The sequence below is a fragment of the Eumetopias jubatus genome, unplaced genomic scaffold (assembly GCF_037043125.1).
Source record: "Eumetopias jubatus isolate StellerSeaLion01/CBP00866 unplaced genomic scaffold, mEumJub1_p1.0 scaffold_7, whole genome shotgun sequence".
Lineage (NCBI taxonomy): Eukaryota > Metazoa > Chordata > Mammalia > Carnivora > Otariidae > Eumetopias > Eumetopias jubatus.
Window position 1 is genome coordinate 24,448,684 of NW_028274813.1, and position 23,819 is coordinate 24,472,502.

At 51.8% G+C, this 23,819-nt stretch overlaps 1 protein-coding gene across 5 annotated transcripts in view; it reads right to left on the reverse strand.

Moving 5' to 3' along the window:
• Positions 1–23,819, reverse strand: part of ADCK1 (aarF domain containing kinase 1) — a 146,929-nt gene that overhangs the window by 36,050 nt on the left and 87,060 nt on the right. For all 5 annotated transcript variants that reach the window (XR_015768478.1, XR_015768477.1, XR_015768476.1 and 2 more), the window contains 4 exons: positions 20,356–20,472; positions 7,253–7,402; positions 5,854–6,051; positions 1,119–1,312 (listed from right to left, as the gene is read on the reverse strand). Coding sequence is in view for 2 of the 5 variants with exons in the window: in XM_028102570.2 (XP_027958371.1) it covers positions 1,119–1,312; positions 5,854–6,051; positions 7,253–7,402; positions 20,356–20,472 (659 nt within the window). In the remaining 3 variants the exon portion in view is untranslated. The remainder of the gene's footprint in view (positions 1–1,118; positions 1,313–5,853; positions 6,052–7,252; positions 7,403–20,355; positions 20,473–23,819) is intronic.

The window sequence follows — 23,819 nt, forward strand, 5'->3', positions numbered from 1 at the left end:
AGGCAGAACATTCCCACCTTTCCCTTTTTCCATATGTTTAGTAAATACATGCCAATCCTGAACCTCCAAAACTCAAATATAAAAGCTTTCCCAAACTTTCTGAGGCTAAATCACCTGGAAACTAGGTCAGGTGGTCCTGAGAGGCTGAGCCCAGTATGGAGTCAGCCCACAGCTCAATCCCTTCTGCACTAACAAGAGGACGGGATGGAAACTGGTGTTTATGGTAATGACCCATTCAAGACTTGGTTTCCAGAACGCTCAAAGGAAGAATAAATCATGTTCAGCCCTAACTGTGTGCAGTCTATTTTGCTATAATCTAATTCTAATCTAATCTAATATTTGATCATGGGTGCATGATATACATGGCCAACGCTCCCTTCACCAGACACTTTGCCAGAATGACCCACTCCCTGCATAGGATGGATGGGAGTTGACCCCAGCCTTGGGCTCCCCTCTCAGATGAGAAAATTCAGCCAGAGCATGGCTCTTCCCATGTATCTGCACACTCAGGAAGAAGGGCCTAGAACCCTCGCTTCTCTAGCAATATCTCCCTGAGGAAGCACCTTCCCTCCCTTCACCAACACTCCAAGGGTACTGAGGCATCTGAAAAGATCTGAGATCCCCAGTGAGCCTGCTGGCAACACTCCCGAGTCATGGCCACACCTGCAGGGAAAGAACACTGGCTTTGCTGCCTAGCCAATGCTGGGGAGACAGGTCCTGGGACCAGTTAGAGATGGGATGCACATCAGGGTGTCCTGATTCCAAGTCCAGGGGATACTTGGGTGGGACTGAGACTCTCAGAAAACATTTCAAAATTTACTGAGGGTAAGAATCACCTGGAAAGCTTAACTAGGAGGGTGACGTCCTAGAACCCACCAATTTGACAAAGTACAGGTGGCTCTCTGGACCACTCAAACATACCACCCGGAACCGGGGAATTCGCTGGAGTCATTTCCTGCCCCGAACTCTTCCTCCAAGGAGAGCTGGAGACTGGGGAGCTCAGACAGGGCCCTGGGGACTGGTGGGAGAAAGTGGAGGCCAACAGTACACCCCCCACCCCCTGCCCTGGGGCAGGCCAGAGAGCTGGGAGGGGAGGAGAGGCCGAAGCCTGCACTCACGCAGCCAGCGCTCTGATGCAGCAACGTGACATGCTGAGGAAGGAGCTGGCCCTGGCACGGGTGCCCAGGGCGACCTCAATGCCACGGAGCAGGTCGTTGGTCTTGAAGATGAGCAGCATCTGGCGAGGCACATGGTTGAGGAGCTGGCTGATCTGGGGGAGGTAGCTGGCTGCATTGTCGCGGATCTCTGCGTCCTGAAGCAGCAACAGGGAGACAGATGTGGGGAGCTGGTGTGGAGAGTGGGGCCCAGGGTGGTAGGTGTCAGGGCAGCTGGTGGCTGAGGGGCTGCAAGGAAGTTCCAGGAGGGAGCTCCTAGCATGGCTGCCTCAGCACCACTAGGAACCTCCCCAGGGGGAAGCTCAGCACAAGGGGCTTCGTAGTCCAACAAGACGTGGATGAGATATCTCACCCCAACTTCTGGCCAAGCACTGGATGCAGTACAAGAACACATCATCAGGGGCCTCTGCCATCCCTGGCTCCCCACAGGTCACCAATACCCATCCTTCAAGCCTACAAGCCTGTACTGACTGGGGCAGGAAGTCTGCTTCCTCACCAATCCCTAGATGAGGCTGGACTTAGCCAGCCTCTCAGCCCAGGGGTTCACCTGTGTGTTACTCCCCAAAGCTTTTTCCCACTTGCCACCAATTTCAGGCCAGGCTTAGAAGGAGCCCTGGAAGCTGGTACCTTCTGTGTCATGTCCCCCATCCCTTCAGCCAAGCTCAGGCTGGTACAGTTCATAGATCTGAGCTCCTGGCCCCAACCCAACTCTAAAGTCCTGCTCTATATCCTACCTGACTCTGCAGCCCACCAGACCTACCCAGAGCCCCTGCTGCCCACACAGCCACTGCCCATCACTGACCTCCATGCTGAGCCAGTCTCAGCCAGCCCAGTCCTGGAGGTCCCAAAGCCCAAAGAGCAGGAGCCAGGGGTAGCCCTTACCCCACCCTGGTGTCTGAGTATGAAGTCTGGCCTCCCACCCTTCCCTGTCCCTGAACTCCGCATGGCTCTGGGCAAACAACGGCCCCCAGCCAGATCCCTGAGCACGACAGTACACCTCTGACCTCTTCTCAGTCCCCAGAGAAAATGCTTGCAGGCATTAACTCATTTGATCCTCATGACAACCCTTTCAGGCAAGTGTATCACCCCCATTTGAGAGGAGGAAACCGAGGCACTGAGAAGTTAGGCACCCCGCACAGGGGCCACAGCTAGTAAGTGGTGAGTTGGGATTTGAACCCCTACAGTCCAGCTCCCGAGCCCATGTCCTCACCACGAGGCTCTACTGCCTCTCACCTCCCAGCAGGACTGTGACCCTGGGTAAGTCCTTTCATCTCTTCTAACCCAGTGTCCTCACCTAAAAAGTGGAAATGCTCATACCCTCCATGCCCACATCCCAGCTGGACCAAAAGGGTCAGCAGAGATAAGGAATGGGGAGACGCTTGGTGCTAATCAAAGTCACAAGGAGGGGCCCGGCTGTGCTGCCAAAGGCTTCCCCACATGGCCACCTTCTGTGCACAAGCAGGACTCTCAGCCCTTTCTGGAACATGTGTGTGCTGCTGATAACTGAGTCGCTGTGAAACTCAAAATGTCCCTCAGGCAGGAGCTATCAGACTGGAACATCTCAAAACGAAGCCAGACACTGAGGCTGGCTGTCTCCTCGCTGCCTCCCCCCACAGCCGTGGGTCATCCTGCCTGAGGGCTAAGGCCAGATCAAGGTCTTGCTCACCACAGGGACTCCCCCTCAGCAAAGTTCAGACTGGCCTGGAGACAGTCCCTCTTGGCTCCTCTCAAGCAAAGAGAGGCACCTGCACACACCCTGACTCGCTCTGGGGATATCTCTTCAAGCTTGGACTATCCTGCTGGTGACTATCTACAGCAGACCCCGCTGGGTGCCTGCCCAACAGCCATTCCCCATTCTCCTTTCTCAAAAGAGCTACATTTTTTTCACTTGACCCCTTGGGGCTGTGCTCTTCAGGGAGGCAGAGCCCCTCCCTAGCCCCAGGGGGGATCTTGATTGATCTCAGCCATTGTCGGCTCTGAGCACGAGGCCTCTGCCAAGTGATTGGCTCAGGCATGGATATGAGACACAATTCTGGCCAATGAGACCAAGGGGGATCTGTCGGGGGACTTCTGGGAAAGGTTTTCCTGTTTTTAAGAAACAATATATGAGAAGAAAAGGCCCCTAATTCCCACCTCTGGACATCAGGGCTTTTTGCCCAAAGTGAGCAACTAGAGTCCATGTCTCCAGAACCAACTTGAATATCCCTCTATTAGATGTAGTCCCAGGACCTTATAAAAAGATATACAAGACAGTATCCTTGCCTTCCAGGTACTCACCAACTAGTTGGAGAATTCATACAAGTATGCAAAAGGCTACTCTTCGAGAGAGTTTACGGTGCACGCACATGAGTGAGACAAGTGTTAAGGGGCCACTTTCAGCAAAGGTGATGAGAAGAGGCTTCCTGGCTGGCCTATGGACCAAACTGTGTCCCTCTCAAATCACTATGTTGCAGGCCTAACCCCAGTGTGCCTCTAAAGGGGTAATCAAAGTTAAGTGACTTCATAAAGGTGGGGCCCTAACCCAACAGGACTGATGTCCTTAGGAGGAGAGGAAGAGACACCAGGAGTGTGTCCACACAGAAGAAAGGCCATGTGAGGACACAGCAAGAAGGCAGCCGTCTGCAAGTCAGGGAGAGAGGCTGCACCAGAAATCAACCTGCCGATAACTTGATCTTGGACTTCCAGCCTCCAGAACCATGAGAAAATAGATTTCTGTTGTACAAGCCACCTCGTCGGTGGTGTTCTATTACAGCAACCCTGGCAGACTAAGACAGCAGCATTTATGCTGGGTCTTTATAAGTGAATAAGAACACAAAATAAAATTCTAACTCAGTTAATGAAAACACATATCATATACGAAGTACCTACTGTGCACCATATGATCTCGTCCATCCCTGAGGCTTTAAATACCATGTACACGCTGAAAACCTCCAAATTTATATCTTTTGCTTGCTGAGCTCCAAGCTTGACTGCCCACGATGCCTCTATGTGAATGCTCTAACTTCTGCCTCCCGATCCCCAACTAGGTCCTTCCCAAAGTCTTCCCTATGTCAGGAAGTAGCTCCCCCTACCCTATAACCTACCCCAAAAAACTGTGTTGCAACTTTGACTCCTCCCTCTGCCTCCTCTCCACACCCAAGTCGACAGAAAGGCCTCTCAGTCTTACATCCAAAGTTCACCTTGGCTCTTCTGCTTCCCTCCACCTCCACTGCCTTTAGCGTGGTCTGCGCCCCCATCACCTCCCAGCCTCCTGACCAACTGCCCCATTGCTCATCTTGTTCCCTCCAGATACTTAAAATAACAACTCTGAGCACATTCTTCTCCTGATTGAAACCTGTCAAAGGCTTTGCTTTGTTGAGAACTAATCCAAACTTCTTCCCATGGCTTATGAGGCCCCGTGTGAAGCTCCCTCTGCCCAGCACCCCAAATTCTTCTCATTCCAGCACCCACCTCGCCACACTCCAGACCGTGCCAACACTTCCTCTCCCTGCCCTGGCGCATCGCATGCCCTCACCTGGAATGCTCTCTCCAAGCTCTGCCTGTGCTGCCTTCCTTGTCCTCCAGAATGCTCAGCATATCTCTGAGCACCCAATCTACAGCACCCCCATTACTCACCCTGCCTGTTGCCTCCAGTGTCTGCAACCTGCAAGTATTCCATTTACCTGTTTGCTCACTTGTCTACTGTCTGTCTCCCTCAACCACAGAGCAGATCACATGGAAGGCCTGTCTGTTGATCATTGGATCCCCAGCACCTAGTCTCAGTTCCAGCAAAAACGAATGTTTGTTTGATGAACAAGTTTCAGGAACCATGGGGAGGCACTTTCCACACATTATCAATAAAACAGAAATTATCATCCCTATTTTACGAAGAAGGGAGATGGTCTCTCTTTAAAGCCATGCAAGCCTGGGGCTGCTGGCGGTCATCACTGCCACCAAGCTTGCTGGGGAATGAGGTCAATTTGCAGGAAAGCAGAGCCAAGAGATGGCTAGAGGTGGCCTTTTTGGTGACATCATTTAAGATTCCATCCAGCCGTTCCATCATTTAAGATTCCATCCAATTATAAGGCAGCTTCCAGGGGAGGACCATGGGGCTCTGAGAGGGGAGGAGAACCACCCAAGGTCTGTCTGGTTGCACAAGTGGGACCTGTCCCTTGTGGTGAGCAGGGACCTCGGCAGAGTCCAAGCGGTCCCCACGTGGCTATGGGCAAGTCTGCACGGGTCTGGCCAACTGACAGACTGGGAAGACAGAAGCCAATTCCATGAGAGAATGAGGAGTCTGGGAAGGAGGTAGCTAGGAGTACAGGGAGGAGGGGCTGCTAGGACCAGTCTCAGCCCAGGCTCCATGGGATTCTCATCTAGATCCAATGGAGAAATGAACAACAAAGAGAGACCCAAAAAAGCTGTTTTAACAGCCACACACTCGTGGAGGACAATGGGACCTGTGTGTGCTCAGACCTGCCTCAGTGCTGCATGAAGAACTGAGGTGCCCCCCACCCCGTAGGGAGACATATAGGAAGCTTGTGAGGGGCACAAGTGGAACCAGACTTACTGATGAGACAGTCCCTGGGGATTCCCGAAAATCCTGGAGGAGAACTGGGGGCTGGAAGGGGTCCAAAGGCCACCTGTGGCCCCACCCCCCACATTCAGGAGAAGGCAAGGCCAGGAGGGGACCACCTACCTCTGTGGCGGTGACCGGAGCTTGGCCAATGCCCCTGTTGACCGAGTCCCAAGACCGGGCAGTCAGCATGCAGGCAAACAAGGGGTAGAGCTCCCCGGCTCCCAGGCGCTGGCTGTACTTCTTCACCTTCTTCATGTCAGTCCAGATCAGCGACTGCCAGAGGTGGCAGTAATCCAGGCGGAAGTCGTCTGTGAGCACCTGAGGTGGGGGACCATGTGGCAGAACCTGAGCCTCCTTTCCCCATGGAAGACCTAGCCCCTGGCTGGTGGACACTGCGAAGGGGGACTGATGAATACTGGAGCTCCTGTGCATCATCCGCTTCTCCCCCAAAGTTCAGCCATCCCCAAGGGTCCAACGTGAAAGCTACCATCTGGCTGGCCTTGGTCCTGAGTGGCCAAGGTCACTAATTGCCCATCAAAATCACATTCCCCGCCTCCCTCCTAGTTAGATGCAGCCCTCTGCCTGAGCTCCGACCGATGCAATGTGGCAGAAGTTCCATGTTCAGCTCCTGAAAACCTTCCCATGCATGCTCCTCCAAGCCCTCACCCCCACTGCTGGAAGATGAGGAGACCACCCCCAGGGAAGCCTGGGGGGGCAGAGCCTCGGTCAGCCCCTGCCTTCAGACACCTCCACCTACCCGGGACAGGTATGTGGAGGAGCAATTAGACATCTGTTGTGTCTGGGCCATCATGCGTGTGGGGTTGTGTGACAGCAGCTAGCCTACCTTAAACTAATGTACCCAATGTCACTGAGCCTTTCAAAAGAGGCCAAGATTTTGGGAGGTGAGATCAGGACTCTGAGAGGAGGAGCAGGAGACCATTGGGGAAACCTGTCCAGAACCCTCTGCCATGGACTCAAGACAGACCCTGGATTCTGGCATTGGCAGTGAACTTTGCAACTTCCAAGCAGAAGCTCATGGCTCATCTGAACCAGATGAGTCTCAAGTTCCAGAGGACAGAGGCTGGGCCCATCCAGCCCCTATCAGCTTCGGGTCCCCTTTCCCACTGCATATTACCTCCTCCCTGGGGCTGAGTGACCCCCTTCCCCTGAAGTCCCACCTCATCGAGGGGCAGCTTACTTCACAGTGGGCTGACCTGGGCTTCCCGGGGAAGTACAGTGTTCACAGCTGACAAAGCACCTGCACGGACCCAGGCACATCCCCGTCTACTCCCCACAGCAGCCCGTGAATGAGGTGTTACCGACCTCATTTGACTGGAGAGAACTCGTATGATGGGACTTGCACAAAATGACGGCTCTAGGGGCAGGGCAGGGCAGGGCCTCCCCATCCACCCCGGCTATCTGCTTCCCATGTGTGAGGCCGATCGGGGAGTGGAGCGAGCTCTGATCCCAGGCAGACCCACAGCCCCTGGGCTGGCTGGGTGGGAACGGCCTCCCCTACCTGGTAGAGCCCGTGGTCCAGCAGGATGATCTCCGCCTTCCCTGTGTCCGGGCGCTTCCGCACCAGCACGTTGCCGGGGTGCGGGTCGCAGTGCACGAAGCCATTGACAAAAATCATCTCACTGTACATCTTGCCCAGGTGGCGCGAGATCTGAAAGAGAAAGGATGTGGGTGGGAGTTATGCCACCTTAACACCTGTCTTGGAGACTTCGACTCTGGCCCCTGAATCCGGTCACTTTCAAGAGGCAGGCCAGAGGCACCAGGTGGGCCTGGGCAGTCATGGCAGGAGTGATGGCCTGTGATCATACAGTTCTTGAGTTTAAGACAGAAGTTCAGTGCTAACCCTGTTCTTCTCAACTTCAGTGGCATGTAGAATCACCTAGAACTCAGAAGTGTTGGAGGTGGGCCCCAGACATCAGCATCTGTCATCAAGTTCCCAAGGTGATCGTAATACACAGCAAGGTAGAACCACCGCTTCTAGCATTTCCGAAGGCTGTAAATACCACCCCAACCCCCGACCTCCACTCTTTCCCGATCCTTCTCTTCCCTATTCTCTTCTCAATCTCTTCATTTTCTCCCCAAAGCTGAAGATGGGCTGGAAAGCCGGGGTGGGATCATCCCAAATTCCCCTTCTCCCAAGAGCAAAGCTGGATGGCTATGGGTGAGGGATACGTGACCCTGGCACCCCCTAGGGCTGTCCCACCAGCTCCAAGACAGTCCCAGGAGGACCCAGAGTCACAAGCCCTGCTCCCCTCTCCCTCGCACCTCCCTTCGCACCTCCCCGCCAGAGCCCAGTGTTAATCTGATTTATGAGGTCTGCACAGAAGAAATGACACTGGAGAGGCCATTTAAATCATCCTGTCACTGCTGCCCTCCCTGTCGAGGCGGTCTTCTTATCTCTACTCCCTTTTTATTAAAGCTAAAAGCCTCTTCCCAGCTAGGGAACAGCTGCTGAATAGTGCCAGACCTGGGCCCACAGATGGCCTGCCAATGGGTTTCCAGAGGACAAAGAGATACTCGACTCACAAAGCTGATCCCCAGGACCCACTCTGCCCTTGACACTGCTCTCAGTCCCTGATGGACCCCATGGTCACTAGCAAACATATCCCAGCCAGAGGAGAGGAGCTGGGGCCCATGGATGGTGGGGGAACAGAGGAGTAGGGTGTTTGCTTGGTCTACAAAGCCCTGCACAACCAGGACCAGCCTCCCCGCCTCATCTCATCTCATGCCACAGTGATGCTAAAGCCACCTCTGCTCTCTTTCTCTTCTCCAATGGCCCTGTGCTTTCCTACCTCAGGGCCTTTGCACATGATCGTCCCTCTCCCAAGAGCCTTCCTCCCATCTTCACTTCACCTAGTTTACCCCTCTCTTCCTTCCCATCCCAGCTCAGCATCACCTCTCTGGAGAAGCCTTCCTTGACCTCCTGGCCTAGATGAGGTTCTCCTGCCACAAGCTCTCATCGAACTCTGTACTTTTCTTTCATGGTACTAGGACATTATTTGTATCATTATTTGTTAATGACCATGTAGCCCACTATTTTAAGCTCCCAAGATGGCAGAGACTGGTTCTGTTTTGTTAAATTGCTTTACTGAGGTATAATTTACATACCATCAACTGGCTCTATGACGCATCCACTTAACTATAACAGGCCAAACGTGAATATAGGACTCTACCTTCAACATGAATGAGACCCTGTGTTTTTTTGAGATGCTGTGGTTCCTGTCTTGATGCTTATCCTAACCCCATGAATCTCTTCTGAATCCCAATCAATTACAATTGGTCCCAAAATAAATCTTCAAGAATAACCTTACTATAGCAATAGCTGACATCCTTATGTCAGCTTTAAAAGTAGGTACAATTACGATCCCCATTTTGCAGATAAGGAGCTGTCATTCCTCGAGGTTCAACTTACACAGAGCCACAGGGCTACCCAGAGGTAGAGCCAGGATTCAAGCTAGGTATGACCCCACCACCTCCTAGCAGCCACACTACCTACAGGCTCACACCAACCTCTGCACTTGCCAAGTGAACTGTGTGACCTTAACAAGTTGCTTCTCTCAGCTTCAGTAAAGAGGTTGTCTGAGTCCTGACACATATCCGATGTTGCACTAGGTGAAATGAATGCCCAGTACTCTGCGGGCACTTGGAGGACCTCGCCCCAGGTCGAGTTCTTAGCCTCGGACTGAGATGTCAGCAGCCCCAGGGCCACCATTTTCTGTTTCCTCGGAGAGGGGCCCAGCTAGAGTTGGTCCTGGCTGAGCCAGCAAGTCCCCTTCTGAGAAGCCCTTTTGTTAGGCTCTTCGGAGCTCCATGGAGCCATGCTCCGAAAGGCTGCATTTGCCAAACCAATTGCATTTATTAAGTAATAATTCATTTTTATTTGTCAAGGACGCATATAAGGTCCAATCAGGGCTCCTGATCAGCCCAAGATAAGCAGTACAGCCAGACTGAGCTGACAGAATGCCAGCCAACAGCAGAGAAATGACATTTCATTTAGTCTGGGCAGACCTGTCATAGGGAGATGTATGATCTCCTCTGAGCTTTCTGAAATACTGCTAATCGCTCTGGGCCCCCTATTACTACATTGAAAGATGACCCCTAAGGGTCTGGGGACTCAGGATGGGGGAGCCCTTGCCCACGAGGAGTGAGCTGCTACTAGAGGAGGAAGAGGGGCTGCCAACTATATAGCTCATATATACACAAGCAAAGCCATCAAGCGGCCCTCCCCATTTCAACACCCCATCCAGCTGCTCCTACTTGCGTGTCTTACAATTTGGGAGCTGTTCCTGATGTTCACTTTAACCAGATTTCACCAACATAGATAGATATGGAAGGCACAGACAAGACAGAAAACCAGCGTAGGCCACCAGCTTCACTCTGGTGCCATCTTGGTATGGCCACCTAGGACATGCCTGATCTGGGGGACAAGTCACCTCCCTTCTCAGTCTGGGTCTAAGTTCCCTTAACAGCTAAGGGATTAATTCCATCTGCTCTACTTCCTCACAAGGTAACCTCAACATTCAAGGTCAAAATGTGACCACATCTGAGAAAGCACTTTATATACTATATGCTATATATTATATACTATACTATATACTATATACTATAAGTTGCTTATATTACTATATAAGACACAAATGTGTTTGTTGTAATGTGGTAGCTTATTATTTAAAACTTGGGGAAAAAATGTACCCATTATCACTTTCATCAAAGTATAATTTTCAAAAAGTTAAAAACATAACTCATAAAAATACAGAATAAACACATGTCAAAGATTGTTTAATTTACCAATAAAGGAGCAAATAAGAAGGGAGAGCTGGTTCAGAGAATTTTGAGGGACTCTTTATTTATGGGAATTTAAACAGGAATAAGAGACTAAGATTCCTGGATTCGATATAAAACTGGTTATTGTCCTACAGAGCAATAAGGAAATCATAACCTTTGAGGTTATCTTTTCTACCGGGCAGAAATTATTTGCATCTCTACCAGATAAGATCTACAGGTTGACGTATGACTTCAGTCTGAGCCCTTAATGAATTGTCAATAGCAGAGTCAAACACAAGTACATTCCCCTAGATATTAAAAAGCCCTCGGTGCACTGCCTGAACAATGCCCAAGAATGACTTTGAAAGGATACACCGCACACTCTTGGCCTTAATTTCTAAATTTTGGGTAATTTTTCTTCACATCTGTCAGAGTTGCAGTAAATAGTTTCTGGGCACCAATCTGCCCAGAGAAGGCAGCCAGCCCCCTCCTACTCACGGAGACCCCGAGGATCCCATAAGAAACCCAAGGCCATCACTGGGCACACAACCCTCTTTCCCAGCCCCTTGCCATAATAGTTTAGCTATGTCTCGTGATTAAGAGCAAACAATTGTAAATACGGTAATGAACATGGGGATGCAAATATCTCTACCAGATACTGATGCCATTACCTTCAGATATACACCCAGAATGAACTGCTGACTCATATGGTAGTACCGTTTGTAATTTTTGGAGGAACCTTCACAGTACTTTCCGCAGTGGCTGCATCAGTTTGCCTTCCCACCAAGAATGTACGAGCATTCTCTTTTTTCCACGTCCTCACCAACACTTTTCTCTCTTAGCTTCCTGAGGACCATTCTAACAGGGGTGAGGTGATATCTCCTTGGGGTTTAGATTTGTATTTCACTAACAATGCGTGATGCTGAGCAGCTTTTCATGTACCTGTTGGCTCCTTGTATGTCTTCTTTGGGAAACTGTCTGTTCTGTTCCTCTAAAGCTGTCCCTTGCCCTGTGACAGTAGCATCTGCACTAAGACAGGGGAATGCCACCATCTTAGAATGGTATTAGCCAACACTCTGGGCCAAACACCATTCTGGACGCTTGCCACGGACTCACAGCCATCCTCTGCAGTAGACAGCCGAAGCAAGAAATGGAAAAAGGCAAAGAAGCTTGGTCACCCAGCTAGCAGTGAGTGAAACCGGGCTCCAAACCCAGGTGGCCTGGGTCCAGTGAACAAGCTGTCAATCACCTGCTCTCTCCTGCCTCTGCATTGACGGGGAAGCTCCTGCCTGGAGGCGAGGGCTGAGGTGAAACCCTCTGAAGGTCCGCGGGGCATCCAAGAAGGCATTCCATTTGGATTCTCCAAAAGAGTCTCAGAGGGAAATCTAGGACTGCTTCTCTAACCAAAAAACTCATTGTTAACTAACACCATAGTATAGCTCTTTTTAGAAAAAAAGTCACTGACAAGTCTTTTCGTTGTTCTATGTAAAAAGAACGTGCCATTCATGTAAGTGACTTTAGTAAATACGCAATGCCTTTATTCCCTGACAGTGAGGAGGTACCAAAAAAAAAAAAAAAAGTATCTATAAAAAGGTTGAGTAAAGAATTAATTTAGTAAATAATATTTAAATCAAGGAGTTATTTTTGGATTTTTCTCAAAACTTGAATTGGCTGAAAGTGCTTTAATTATTCTATAATTGCATGGATTAATTTATTCCCACCCCCAAGGGAAAGTCTATTTATGTTCTTGGGGGGTGTCGTGCAAGCAAGGCCAAGATCTCTCAAAGAAATAGGAGGTTGGTGTTGCAGGATATTAATAATCACGTGAGTAGCCTGATGTTAAGTATAAAGAGGTTAATAATTCAAATTCTCCTTGTTTTTCCGTCAGTTTATGGCCAGGCTTCTTGAAGCACCACAGCCTAAAGGACCAGGATTTTATTCTCGGCCCTCACCCCACCCCAGGGAACTTCCCTGGGAATACATGAACCTCAGATTACTTGCTGCTGCCCAGCGAGGCCAAATCATGGACAGCGTCAATCTTGAACTAGCCAGCCCAGAGATGAAATTCCTGAATGTGAAGGCGTGGGGAACCTCTTCAACCACACACAGTGCTGGGAGACGTGGCGAGTGGGTTAATTATAGGAAGCCGGGGGGTTACTCTAATTTTGGAGCTTGGCGAAAGCTTCTCTGGGTTAGGCTTACAGTGGACATCACCCGAGAGCCAGGACGTAGGCTATCCCCAAGGCCAATAAGGCCTCCTCAGGTCTCCTGGCCAGACAGATTCAAAGGGTCTCAGTGACCAAAGGGATTGGGTCCTAAGAGCCATGACTATTGAAGACACAGTGAAGGAAGAGCTGTCAACACTTGACATCCCCTGCCTTGGGCAACAACGCACTCCAGAGAAATACTTCCCCATCCTCCCACCTGACCTGGGTCAATATAAGAAATGTGGAAAGGGTTTCTTCCCTACACATTTCCTCTTTCTGGCAAGGGGCCCTGAGGGCTGGAATTCCAATGTAATAACAACTTGGAGTTGAGCATGTCCTGGGGCCACTGCACCAAACGCTTCATGTTTCAATCATCAAACAATGCTATAGGGTTTTCTCCTGCCCCCCACTTTATAACAGGCAGCTGGGGCTTCCAGAGTGACTGGTTCATAAGTTGCAGAGCCAGTACCAGAGTCCAGGAAGGCTGACTCCGCTCCTAACACCCCTGCTGTTGGGGAAAGAATCTCCAAGAACCCATCTTGTGCACCGAGATCTCTCGAACATCCCCACACTTCTCAAGATTTGGTCTGACACGTTATGGAGTTCTATATGAGGACAATGGAAGGAGATGTTTTGTTTCTAGTGATTTCCGTAAGCAGGATCCTTCGTGCCTCTTCAGCTTCGCTCCCCTGGTCCTCTGGGCACTTTCTACCACAGAGCCAGAGGCCCATGAAGTGGGAGACAACGCCGAGGAAAAATAAGTGTGGTATTCAACACAGGGAGACTGGGGCCTAACTGCAGCATGGCCTTTACAGATGGGGGAGGTCACCATTTGCTCAATCGATGACTGCTGCTTATTTTCCAAGTTTATGTACCCACGACAACAGAGGTAGGTGGAAAGGAAGGGGGCAAAGAGTCTCAGGAAGACATGCCTCTGTGAATAACAACATCATGAATTATACATGATCTCACAAAGGGCCTCCTGGGTGGCTCAGTCAGTTAAGCGTCTGCCTTTGGCTCAGATCATGATCCCAGGGTCCTGGGATCAAGCCCCGCATCGGGCTCCCTGCTCAGCGGGGAGTCTGCTTCTCCCACTCCCTCTGTCCCTCCCCCTGTTTGGGCTCTCTCTCTCTCAAATAAATAAATAACCTAAAAAATAAAATAAAATTAATTAATTAAATACATGATCTTACACAACTTCACAGCCTACAGTCTACACAACGACCCTATGAAGTCAGTATTGTTGGGACTCCAACTGCACAGATGTGGACAATCACTCAGAGTTCAAGTAACTTACCCAAGGGAGCCTGGCCAGCAAATGGTAGAGCCAGGCATAACCCCAGGGCACCCAAACTTTGAAACCCTCTGCCCCTCCCGCCACAGCACTCAGCCTCCCCTTCTGCCATGCTCTGTGCATCCCTCTGGTACAGCACTTACATGCAGTGCCTGCACACAGTAGGTGTGTGACAAACATCTGCTGAAAGATACATTTGAGACCCTTCCGCGGCTCCCAGAATGACCTGGAATGGATGAAGTGAAGAAGCATGGCAAGGGCTTCTGGCTAACCGTGGCAGACTGAACCTATGCACTGACCCCACTCCCTCCCCGACCCCACGAAGAGGGCTAAAAGAAAAGAAGAATACAAAGAGCCCCTAACAACAGAGAGAGCAGACAGAAAGAGATGAGCAAGACTGCCTTTGCCGGGGGGGGGGGGGGGGGGGGGGGGGGGGACGGACACATGGGACAGACAGCTACTGAGACCTGTCTTAGCCAGCAAGACAACAAGGGACCCTAAGCTGGCAACAGGGGAGCTTGAAGTTTGCCCCAAGCCCACAGAGGCTCAGCAACCGAAGGCCCCTGACACCTCTGAAAACCAGAGTTGGGGGTCTTGAAAAAGGAGGATTCGTGGGAAGGCTTTCAAAGTATGATCTGAACCCCTGATCCCCACCCCACCACCACCCCCACTCTGACTCAAGGCGAGATCTACTTTCTGGAGAGGTAAAAAGATAGACTCTGGAGGCCACACCACATACCATGAGGTCCAACCCAAAGACAGAGGACTGAATCAAAGTCCAGCCAATGACCCCTGGGAGCTCCCTGCTCTCTTCCCCTAGCTGGCCCCCAGGCATCTCTCGCAAGCTCCCCGTCTCTGCACCTACCCCCACTCTTCATAGACAGCAGGTGTCTGCCTACCAGACCCCAGTCCCCATCCCCACCTCCCCAAAACTCCCAACTTGGTCACCTTTCTTTCTAGCTAATTTCACACAAATCCAATTGGGCCTCAGCCCAGGCAGGGTCTTAAACACAGACTCACTGAAATCCAATTAACCTTCGATAAAAGGTCTGCAATCGACAGTCGTCCTATGGCTTGAGGAGGCTCCATCCAGCCTAGGAAAGCGTGCTCCTGCTCGACCTTTACTTTTAATAAAATCAGTGACAGTCACTGTCACTAGCTCTTAATGTGACTGGCAAATATGATCACCAGGGCAGGCCCTCAGTAATATGCAGCTTCTGGGTGCAGAGACTCAAACAAAAGAGGGCCCCCCCAGGCTGCTGCCCACCCCCCAGGCCTCAGGCTCCCTGGATGAGTGAGCACACTCAGGCTAGAGCTGCCCCGTGCTTGGAGGCTGGCCTTGTGGTCGTGGTTCCTGGACTCCAGTCAGTGTCTGAACCACATGAAGAGCCTGTTAAAACGCAGATTCTTGCAACCCTTTCCACTCCAGATTCTGATGAGTCAGTCTGGGGTGCAGCAGGAATCTGCATTATTAAATAAGCTCCCTTTGGAGATTCTGAAATAGATGGTTGAAGTCTTAGCTCCCAGCAAGCCAAGAATCACTGTTGTGTAAAATATCCAAGCAGGACGTACCCTTAGAGTCCAGCTAATCCAATGCCTTCAATAAGAAAACTGAGGCCCAGAGAGGGGGAGTGATTTGTGCAAGGTCACAGAGCGAGCCACTGGCAGAACGGGGGCTGAAACGCAGGCATTTCTCTCCCTGAGTCTTTGGGTACTGGCTACTTAGACTGGTCTTTAGGCCCTCACATGCTAGGCCCAGCGAGGCTGGAATGCTGCACGGTGGGGAGCCTCTTCAAAGTGGAGTGGGGCCGACTCAACAAGTGGTTGGAGGGGTCTGGAACCATCCTCACCCACCTGGAAAGCGACTCCTTTTACAGCCACTTCCTGAGTCCCAACTTCAAGCTGAGTCACCCACCTGTGGCAGCCAAGATGCCACTAAACACCCTATCGCCCAGGATTTGGGATGAGATATTTGCCCCTTGTCACTTCTGGCTATCCCATACTTCCCTCCCCAAGGACACTCACAGTCAGCCTGTCCTAAGGAGGGCTTCTTCACTCCAGGGACCAACTCTCTGAGTCCCACAGTCCTCAGGAGACTTTAGAACCTCAGAAGTCTGTTAGAAACTTTCAGTCACATGGAGTCTCCTGTACATCCCCCTTCCCCATTCCCAACCCCCCACCACCCACACCCACCCACCCCTACCCCCACACGCTCATGCCCCACTAGTCTTCTGTGAGACCTGCAACTCTGATGCTGCTTGATACGAGACATACGGATTAGTTTCTGTAAAGTCGGGCCTGTCCCCTGTCTCCTCCCAACCGATGGTCAGCGACAGCACAGTAGAGCACACAGGCCACACCTGCCCACTGCCCAGCCTGAGGTCTCTGCAGCAGTATTTAATGACAACATCCCAGAATACCAAAGAGGCTCCCAGGTCATACAAACCCCAGAAGCCAGGGCCAGGGGGGACTGAGGAATTATGTAATCGAGACAGTGTGGTGCTATTACAAGGATGGATCAATAGACCAATGGAAGAGAACACAGCTTCCAGAAAATACCCACAGGTGACTGATGACAGGTGCATGGGATTCTGCTTATATGAAGTTCAGTAGTGAACGGAAGTGATCTCTGGCGACAGTCAGAAAGGCAACTCTGGGGGGGTGAGGAAGCCTGCCAGAGGGCTAGAAACGATTCGTATCTTTATCTGGCTGGAGATTACATAGCAGATGCATATGAAAATGGTGGAAGTGTACCATCAGGATCTGGGAGCTCCCCTCTCTGGGTCTCCAATTCTTCACCTGCAAATAGAGGCACTAAGCCCTCCCTCCTAAGCTTACAGTATAGAAAGCATCTGGCACACAGTTGGGCAGTCGGTAAACACTAACCATATAAGGAGGTAAAGGAGGAAAGGACAGGGTCCAGTGATGGTAATAATCATGAAAACAATAATCAACTAACCACCAATCTGGAGGGCCACCCACACCCCGGCGCTGTGCTCTGTACGGCTCACACACCGCTTGTCTACTCATCTCTCTAAAAGGGGAACAGTGTTTGTATGAAATGGAAAAAAAAAACATGCCTGACATGAGTTCAAGGAAGAAAGGCTGCATTCAGTGAGGGCCCGCGTGGTGGGCAGAGCTTCTTAGTCAGCACTGCACTCGCTTCTTCAAGGAGTTACTGATGAGGCCGTCGCTCTCGGGGCGGCGGGGGGGCGGGGGGGGTGGGGGGGTGGGAGGGGGGGGGCTGGTTCCAATGCAGCCAGAGTCCAATCCCTGGGAGGGGGATGGAGAAGGTGGAGAAGTAAGAACATCCAGCAGACCTGTGTTCAAATGCTTGGCTCTGCCCCCACTAGCTGTGTGAGGTTGGCAAGTTGTTCAACCTCTCTGAGCTTTAGCTTTCTCATCCAATCATGGGGTTATGGTCTCTCATCTCACCCTTGGCAGGCCAGCTGTAAGGAGTAGAGATTACATGTGCCATGTGTCTGGCACAGATTAGTTGCTTATAATTATTGTTATTTCTGTTATTGTTTTCCCCAAATCACTCTGATATCGGCCTGCCCGACCCTGCATGTCCACAGAAAACAAAAAACCAACACTCTGCCCCAATCCTGCCTCCCAGAGGCTAACCCAGGGCGTGAGGCCGGCTGATTTATTCTCCATTAATTCACAGGGTGTTCACCAAGGGTCTGCTCTGCCCGGACCACTGGCCTTATCTGCAAGGACGTTTAAAGAGGGCAGGAGGCAGGAGCAGATGAACCCGGGCTCTTGGGCTCTCAGAGGGCAGCCCCCTGCCCAGCCCCCACAGGTCCCCTCCCTTCAGCCCCACTGCCCCTTCCTCCCAGGCACCTCGCTCAGCCTTGAGAGCAGGCAACTACAGCAGATCACATCTTTGTTTGCACCTGTCTTTGAAAAATCAAAGCTGCCTCTGATAAAACACCATTGCAGTCCTGGACTCAGTGTATCCAAAGAGATTAATGGATTTGGGGGCGCTGCTGAAATGAAAATCCCACCGCAGCAGCAGTAAGTAAATGCTGGTAACCTGGTGGGGGAGGGGAAGGTATGAGGCCTGTGGCATCTTTCCTGATCCCCGTTAAGGCTGTTCAGGAAAAGCTGGAGGGGATCTCCCTTCCTCTCCCTCCCCCTGCTCACTGGAGCCAAAGATTTTGTACCCAAGGGTCCCGGTGGGCAGAGGATCCCTGGCTAGATGTCTAGGGACACACCCCACCCCAACCACCAGTGGAGGAGATGGGCAAGCAGGTCTCTCCCTCCCTCCTGCGCAGGAGATCGACCCCAACACCCTCCCAGGCCCACTAGTTGTGCTAGTACTGTGCCACTGGCCCAGTGACCTCGGGAGAGGCATCCACTGCTCTCCCTCGGAGCGCCCTGCCATCCGGTAAGTGGAGGGCTGAATTAAAACAGCCCTTCTCTTATCCTTTCCCAACCCCCAGAGGGAGACCTCTTCCAGAAAAGCCCACCAGGCAACTCCAGTGACAGCAGAGCAGGGGGTGGGAGGGCCTGGTGCCTGTCCGGCCTCCCCACCTTGCACACACATACCCTGAGGCCCCCAACGGTTCTGGGAGCATCATTCCCTGAGTTCCCAGGAGGCCAAGGCCAGCTGCGGCTGAGCCCTTCCCAGCCACGTCCCCAGCAGCAGTGCCCTACGCTCTGACGCAACCTCTCCTTTTACGAACTAAAAAACAGTGGAGTCAGAGGGGCTTGGGTTTCAATCCCAGCTCCACGAGCTGTGTGACCTTGGACAAGTTACCTTCCCTCTCTGAATCTCTGATTCCTCATCAGAAGAATGAAGACATTAAGACCTGCCTCCCAGGTTTATTATGGAAAAAAGCACTTGGTACAGCAAGTTGGGCATTCAAAAAACACAAGGAAATAAAGGAGGAAGAAGGAAAGGACAGAGCCCAAAGATAATGAAAACAACAAAATCTTGCTACCATACTGGAGCATGAAGTACCTGCCAGGCACGGTGCTCAGCACTCGTGTGGCCCTCACAACCTTCTTAGAAGGAGGTCTTTGTCCGCATCGGCAGAGGCCACACAGGCACTCAGAGGCCTGAGCTCCCAAGGTGCACCCTCTCCTACCATTCCACTGGCTCATCTGCTGAGCCAAGCGGTAGTTTCCCCCCTCCGGGCCATCCCACCACTGGGACCACAGGCTCATCTTCATATGTTGCCTGGGGTGGGAGGAAGGAAAGAGCATTCACCTGTCTCCATTGCTTCCTCTCGCCCACCCAGAGCGGTGGATCACATCACTGCACTCCTCAACCCCGTTCGTGACTCCCCAGTACCTTTGAGATCCTGCCCAACATCTTCACGACCTGCCCCCACCCTATTTTTCCACACTCCCCTGGAAATCCTGCCAAACTTCACCATTCCCTTCCCCTTCCTTGCGGTGCCATCACTACCCCCAACCCCTCCACCCTGACACACACACACACCCAGCAAATCCCTGCTCATCCTACCGGGGAAGCTGACGGGCAGCAGAAGCAAGCACCTCCTCCGTGTAGTTCCCTGGGGTCTCGCTCACACCCCTCCCGCTGCCCAGAGGAGCTTGTAAGGATTTAGCTGTGGATCTAACAGCAACACTAGGTGGTGAGCTCCTTAAAGAAGGGAATGCTGCCTGGCCCCCTCTGAAGTCCCCTACCTAGCTCAGAGGAGGGACTATAAAAATGATGGGTGTCGTTGAAAAAGTACAACTCCATCATTACCTGTGGGACCCTACGGCAACCAAGAAGAAGAAAATGGGGTACAGGCCTCAACCCCACCGGCCAGCTTTCTTTCCCTGAGACCAATGGGGTGGGAGGCGGGAGACAGAAGCCTTCTTTTTCTTGTAGCTTTGTGAAGTAGAAACAGTTGGCTCCTGCTGTCCCCTGCTGGCCTGACCCCCTTGAGGTCTAGGGAGCAGCAGGGAGAGGGGAGGGCAGGAGGAGAGAGGAGGTTGTGCCCAGGCCCCACAGGGCCAGAAGCAGTTAAGTCCCACGGATTTCACACCACTGGTCTCTGGGGCCGCTCAGCTCTGTGGGGCTCAGATGGTACAGGAGGACAGACGGTAGTCACTTGTTGGGGCACGAGCTGCAAGAAGGGGCTCAGCATGGGCCTGCATCCCACTGTGTGCAGCCAGGCCCAGCTTTAGGAGACAGGGCAGAGGGCCGTACCAGATACCCTGGGAGGATGCTTTGTGCTCAGAGATCCTGTAATTCTTCAGACAACAGACAACAGTTCTTCCGTTCCAAGGCAGTGAGATCTCACAGGGACACACCTGCCCTCAGTGGGCAGCCCCGACCACGCCCGTGTCCCTCCACAGCAGCCGTGAGCTCAAGCTCACCTCGTTGACGTCAATCTTGTTTCTCTCCATGTAGCCTCTGTCATTGACCTGGCCGCCGTCCACAAACTCCATCAGAAGGACCCGCTTGGTGGACAGCTCCCAGTAGATGCGGGGGACCTGGAAGAGGCAAGGGCAGGTCAGAAGGGCTGGCAGGCCTGCAGCTAAAGGCCAGGACCACAGAGAAGCACAGTGAGCCAGGCAAGGGCAGATTCTCCTCCCAGGAACATGAGACAAAGCCCAAGGGGGACCGAGCAGTGACAGGCAGGGTCAGGGGTGGGGCAAGCCACACTGCCTCCTCCACCAGGTAGGCCCTCGGGCCCTCCTTTAGAGCCCCCCTCCTGCTTAGGGACCAGAGAATGGCTTCCCCACCCTCCTCAATGCCTCCAGACACCATCAAGAGCCAAAAATTGGGACTTAGGGAACCAGGTGAGGAACCCCTCATACCTGAGCCAGACTTGGCACTGAAATCTATTTCCCTCTCTCACCAGGCCCATTGCAGGCTCCTCACGTGAATCTCAACCTTCTGCCCCAGTTTTTACACTTTTGCAATGGATGTATTACATGTCTAGGTCTACGAATGAACGAACGAACAAATGACCGAATTTTTACTGGGTGAGAAATCTTTCAGTCAGGAGGTCCTGAGTTTTCTCATGCCCGTCTCCTACAAGTCTCCTGTGGCAGATAATGCTGGATCCTAACCCAGCAGCTACTCCCGGTCCTCCTCTCCCCTCTACTGGGGAGACAGGAGAAACTATACACTTTCCCTGCCCACCTTGCAATAGCTATGGCCTCGTGACACAGTGCTGGCGTAGGAAACATACATGGAGGCCTGCTAGGGGCTCTGGGAAGGTTTTTCTTTTCTTCATAAAAAGGGACGTGCCTAGGTGGCTCAGTTGGTTGAGCATCTGACTTGGGCTCAGGTTATGATCTCCGGGTCCTGGGATTGAGCCCCACATCAGGCTCCCTGCTCAGAGGGGGGGCCTACTTCTCCCTCTCCTCTCTGCTCCTCCCCAGTGCTGGTGTGCGCTCTCTCCCTCCCCCTCTCAAATTAAATAATGGGGTCTTAAAAAAAAGGGGGGGGTGGAATGTTTGTAAATGGTGCAACTCTTCTTACCCTCCTTTCCTACCTTGAAAGTGAATGTGATACCTGGAGCTGCAGCAGCTATCTTGCAACCATGAGGAAAAGTCCAAGAAAATCAGAGATGCTGGCCCTGATACCATCACACCACTAACACAATATCAGCAGGCAACTGCTGTACTCCTTCTTGCCATGTGAGGAAAATAAGTCTTTTTTTGTTTAAGACACTCTAAATTGTGCTGTTGGTTACTTGCAGACAAACACATTCCTAATTAATATGCTCTCCAACTCCCTCTGACTCTAAGAACACCCAGTGGCCAAAAAGAGAACAGATTTCCCCAGCATGAGACAAGAATTGGGACTGCACCAAGGGCTGCTGGGTTGCCCGATGAGTGACTGACAGCCAAGAGCACCCCCACTGCCAGGAGGGAGGAATGACTGGGATATCGGCATGCCACGTTTCCCGAACAACTCATGATGGGCTTGTTTTCACTTACAAATAAAACAAGATAGAAAAAGAAAGAAAGGAACAAGGGCAGTTAATTCAACGGTTTGGGGGAATAAGGACTTCCCTCATCTTGACCCCCAAAACTCATCTAGCAATAAGACCACAGCCCTCAAGTCAAGAATCCTATTTTCCTTCCTCATTCTGCAAATACTACCATGTCTTAACCCATCCACTTAACCTCCAGTGCCTCAGTTTTCCTTATCACAAAGGACTGTTCCTTCCCCATCTCAAGAAGGAGCTCTGAGGATGCTTGGGGCTGCAAACATGCGCGAAACACTCCAGGGTCCCTGGAACAAAGGTTCCAACTGAAGTCAAGGTGCCGTTGTGGTTTGCCACTTTCCTGCAGTTCTTGCCATTTGAAAATCTGGGCTAGTAGAGAAATCTGTGACTCTCTATGACTGTGAGCTTAAAATTCAGTCTTGCGTGGCACTTTTCACAAGCTATCTTTAAAAATATGAGTGAAAGTTTGCTGTTGTTGGCTGTGGCTTCCAAATGGAAGGGACATATTTTTGAGGTTAAGTTCTTTTCTCGGTTTGTTTGGAAACCTAAGCTTGGCAGTGGGTGCCTGGGGCTCTGGCGACACGAGGTCAGACCCCCATCTGGGCCTGCCTGGGGCAACGGGGAAAACCACTTGAAAGAGCCACAGATGGAAAGAGAAACCCCAAAGTCTGGAGACTCTCTGAGCTTGTTAATCAGGGCGGTGGAAGCGCTGCACTCCCCCCTCCTCTACCTTTCTCCCCAGCCTCCCTCCCAATGCAAGTCCTGTCAGATGACACAATGGCCCCTGCGGCAGCAGCTTAGATCTGAAACGACAGAATACCAAACCCGGGAGGTAGAGAGGTTTATCATGGGAGCTCAGAGAGGACCGCAAACTGGCCCTTGACAACTACATCACAGAAATGACTACAAAATGCAAATCTGCTCCCTGCTCACTTAGGAGAAACTTGGCTTGACTGTGGGACCTAAGGTCGATGACTTGCCCCTAAATCACCCTATGGGCAGGAGGGTTTGGGAGCATAAGCTGAAATTCACCCCAGCACCCATGTTTCATCCCCATGCCTTCTGCTCCTTCCATCAAAGTGGAGAAAGATGAAAGAGAATCATTCTAAAGAGGCAATGAGAAGAACCCTCCCATGGCCCCCCACAAACAAAACTCAACCCAGGGAGGTCGTGGCCAGGGGGACCCACTGACCCCACAGGCAGGTTCACACCCTGGCCATCAGAACTTTGAGTTCAATAGTCTAACTCCTTGACACAAATCAGAGGCCCCACTCCCATGGGCTCCACCTGCCCCCCAACCCCATGCTGGGACCAATCCTGATCCCAAGAAGGAAGGCACAGATTATGGAAAATTCCAGCCCGAGAACCTGGGCCTCAGCCTCATAGTCTGGCCCTGACCCCATGGTTCCATTCTGTTCCTGTGCTTTGGTCAACACACCTGTGATGCAGGCCCTGGTTCGCCTGGGCCCGTGCCCATCCCCTGGGGAGCCCAGGGAAGCAGAGCACAGACCCCGAGGAAGATTGCCAGGCCGGAGCCCTGGCTTTGCTCCTTCCAAGCTGCGTGACCTTGGGTAGGTTTTATAACCGGAGCGCCAGCTTCCCACCTGTAAAATGGCAATGACAATACAGCGAAGTAATATTCCCAATTTCTTACTAGCATGTGTGGAATCCTGGTGCTCGACACACAGCACACACTTAGCCCCTGCTGGACAGACCCCAGCTGCCCTATGAGAGCCATGTAGACTTTCACGGGTGGTTCTGACACACGACCAGGGCTGAAGGTTAATGCTACAGACAGTTCAGCACAATTCAGATCTGCCCCATAAACTCTCATGAAGGCAGAAGAGCACCACGGTGAAACCCGCAGGCTCTGGAGCC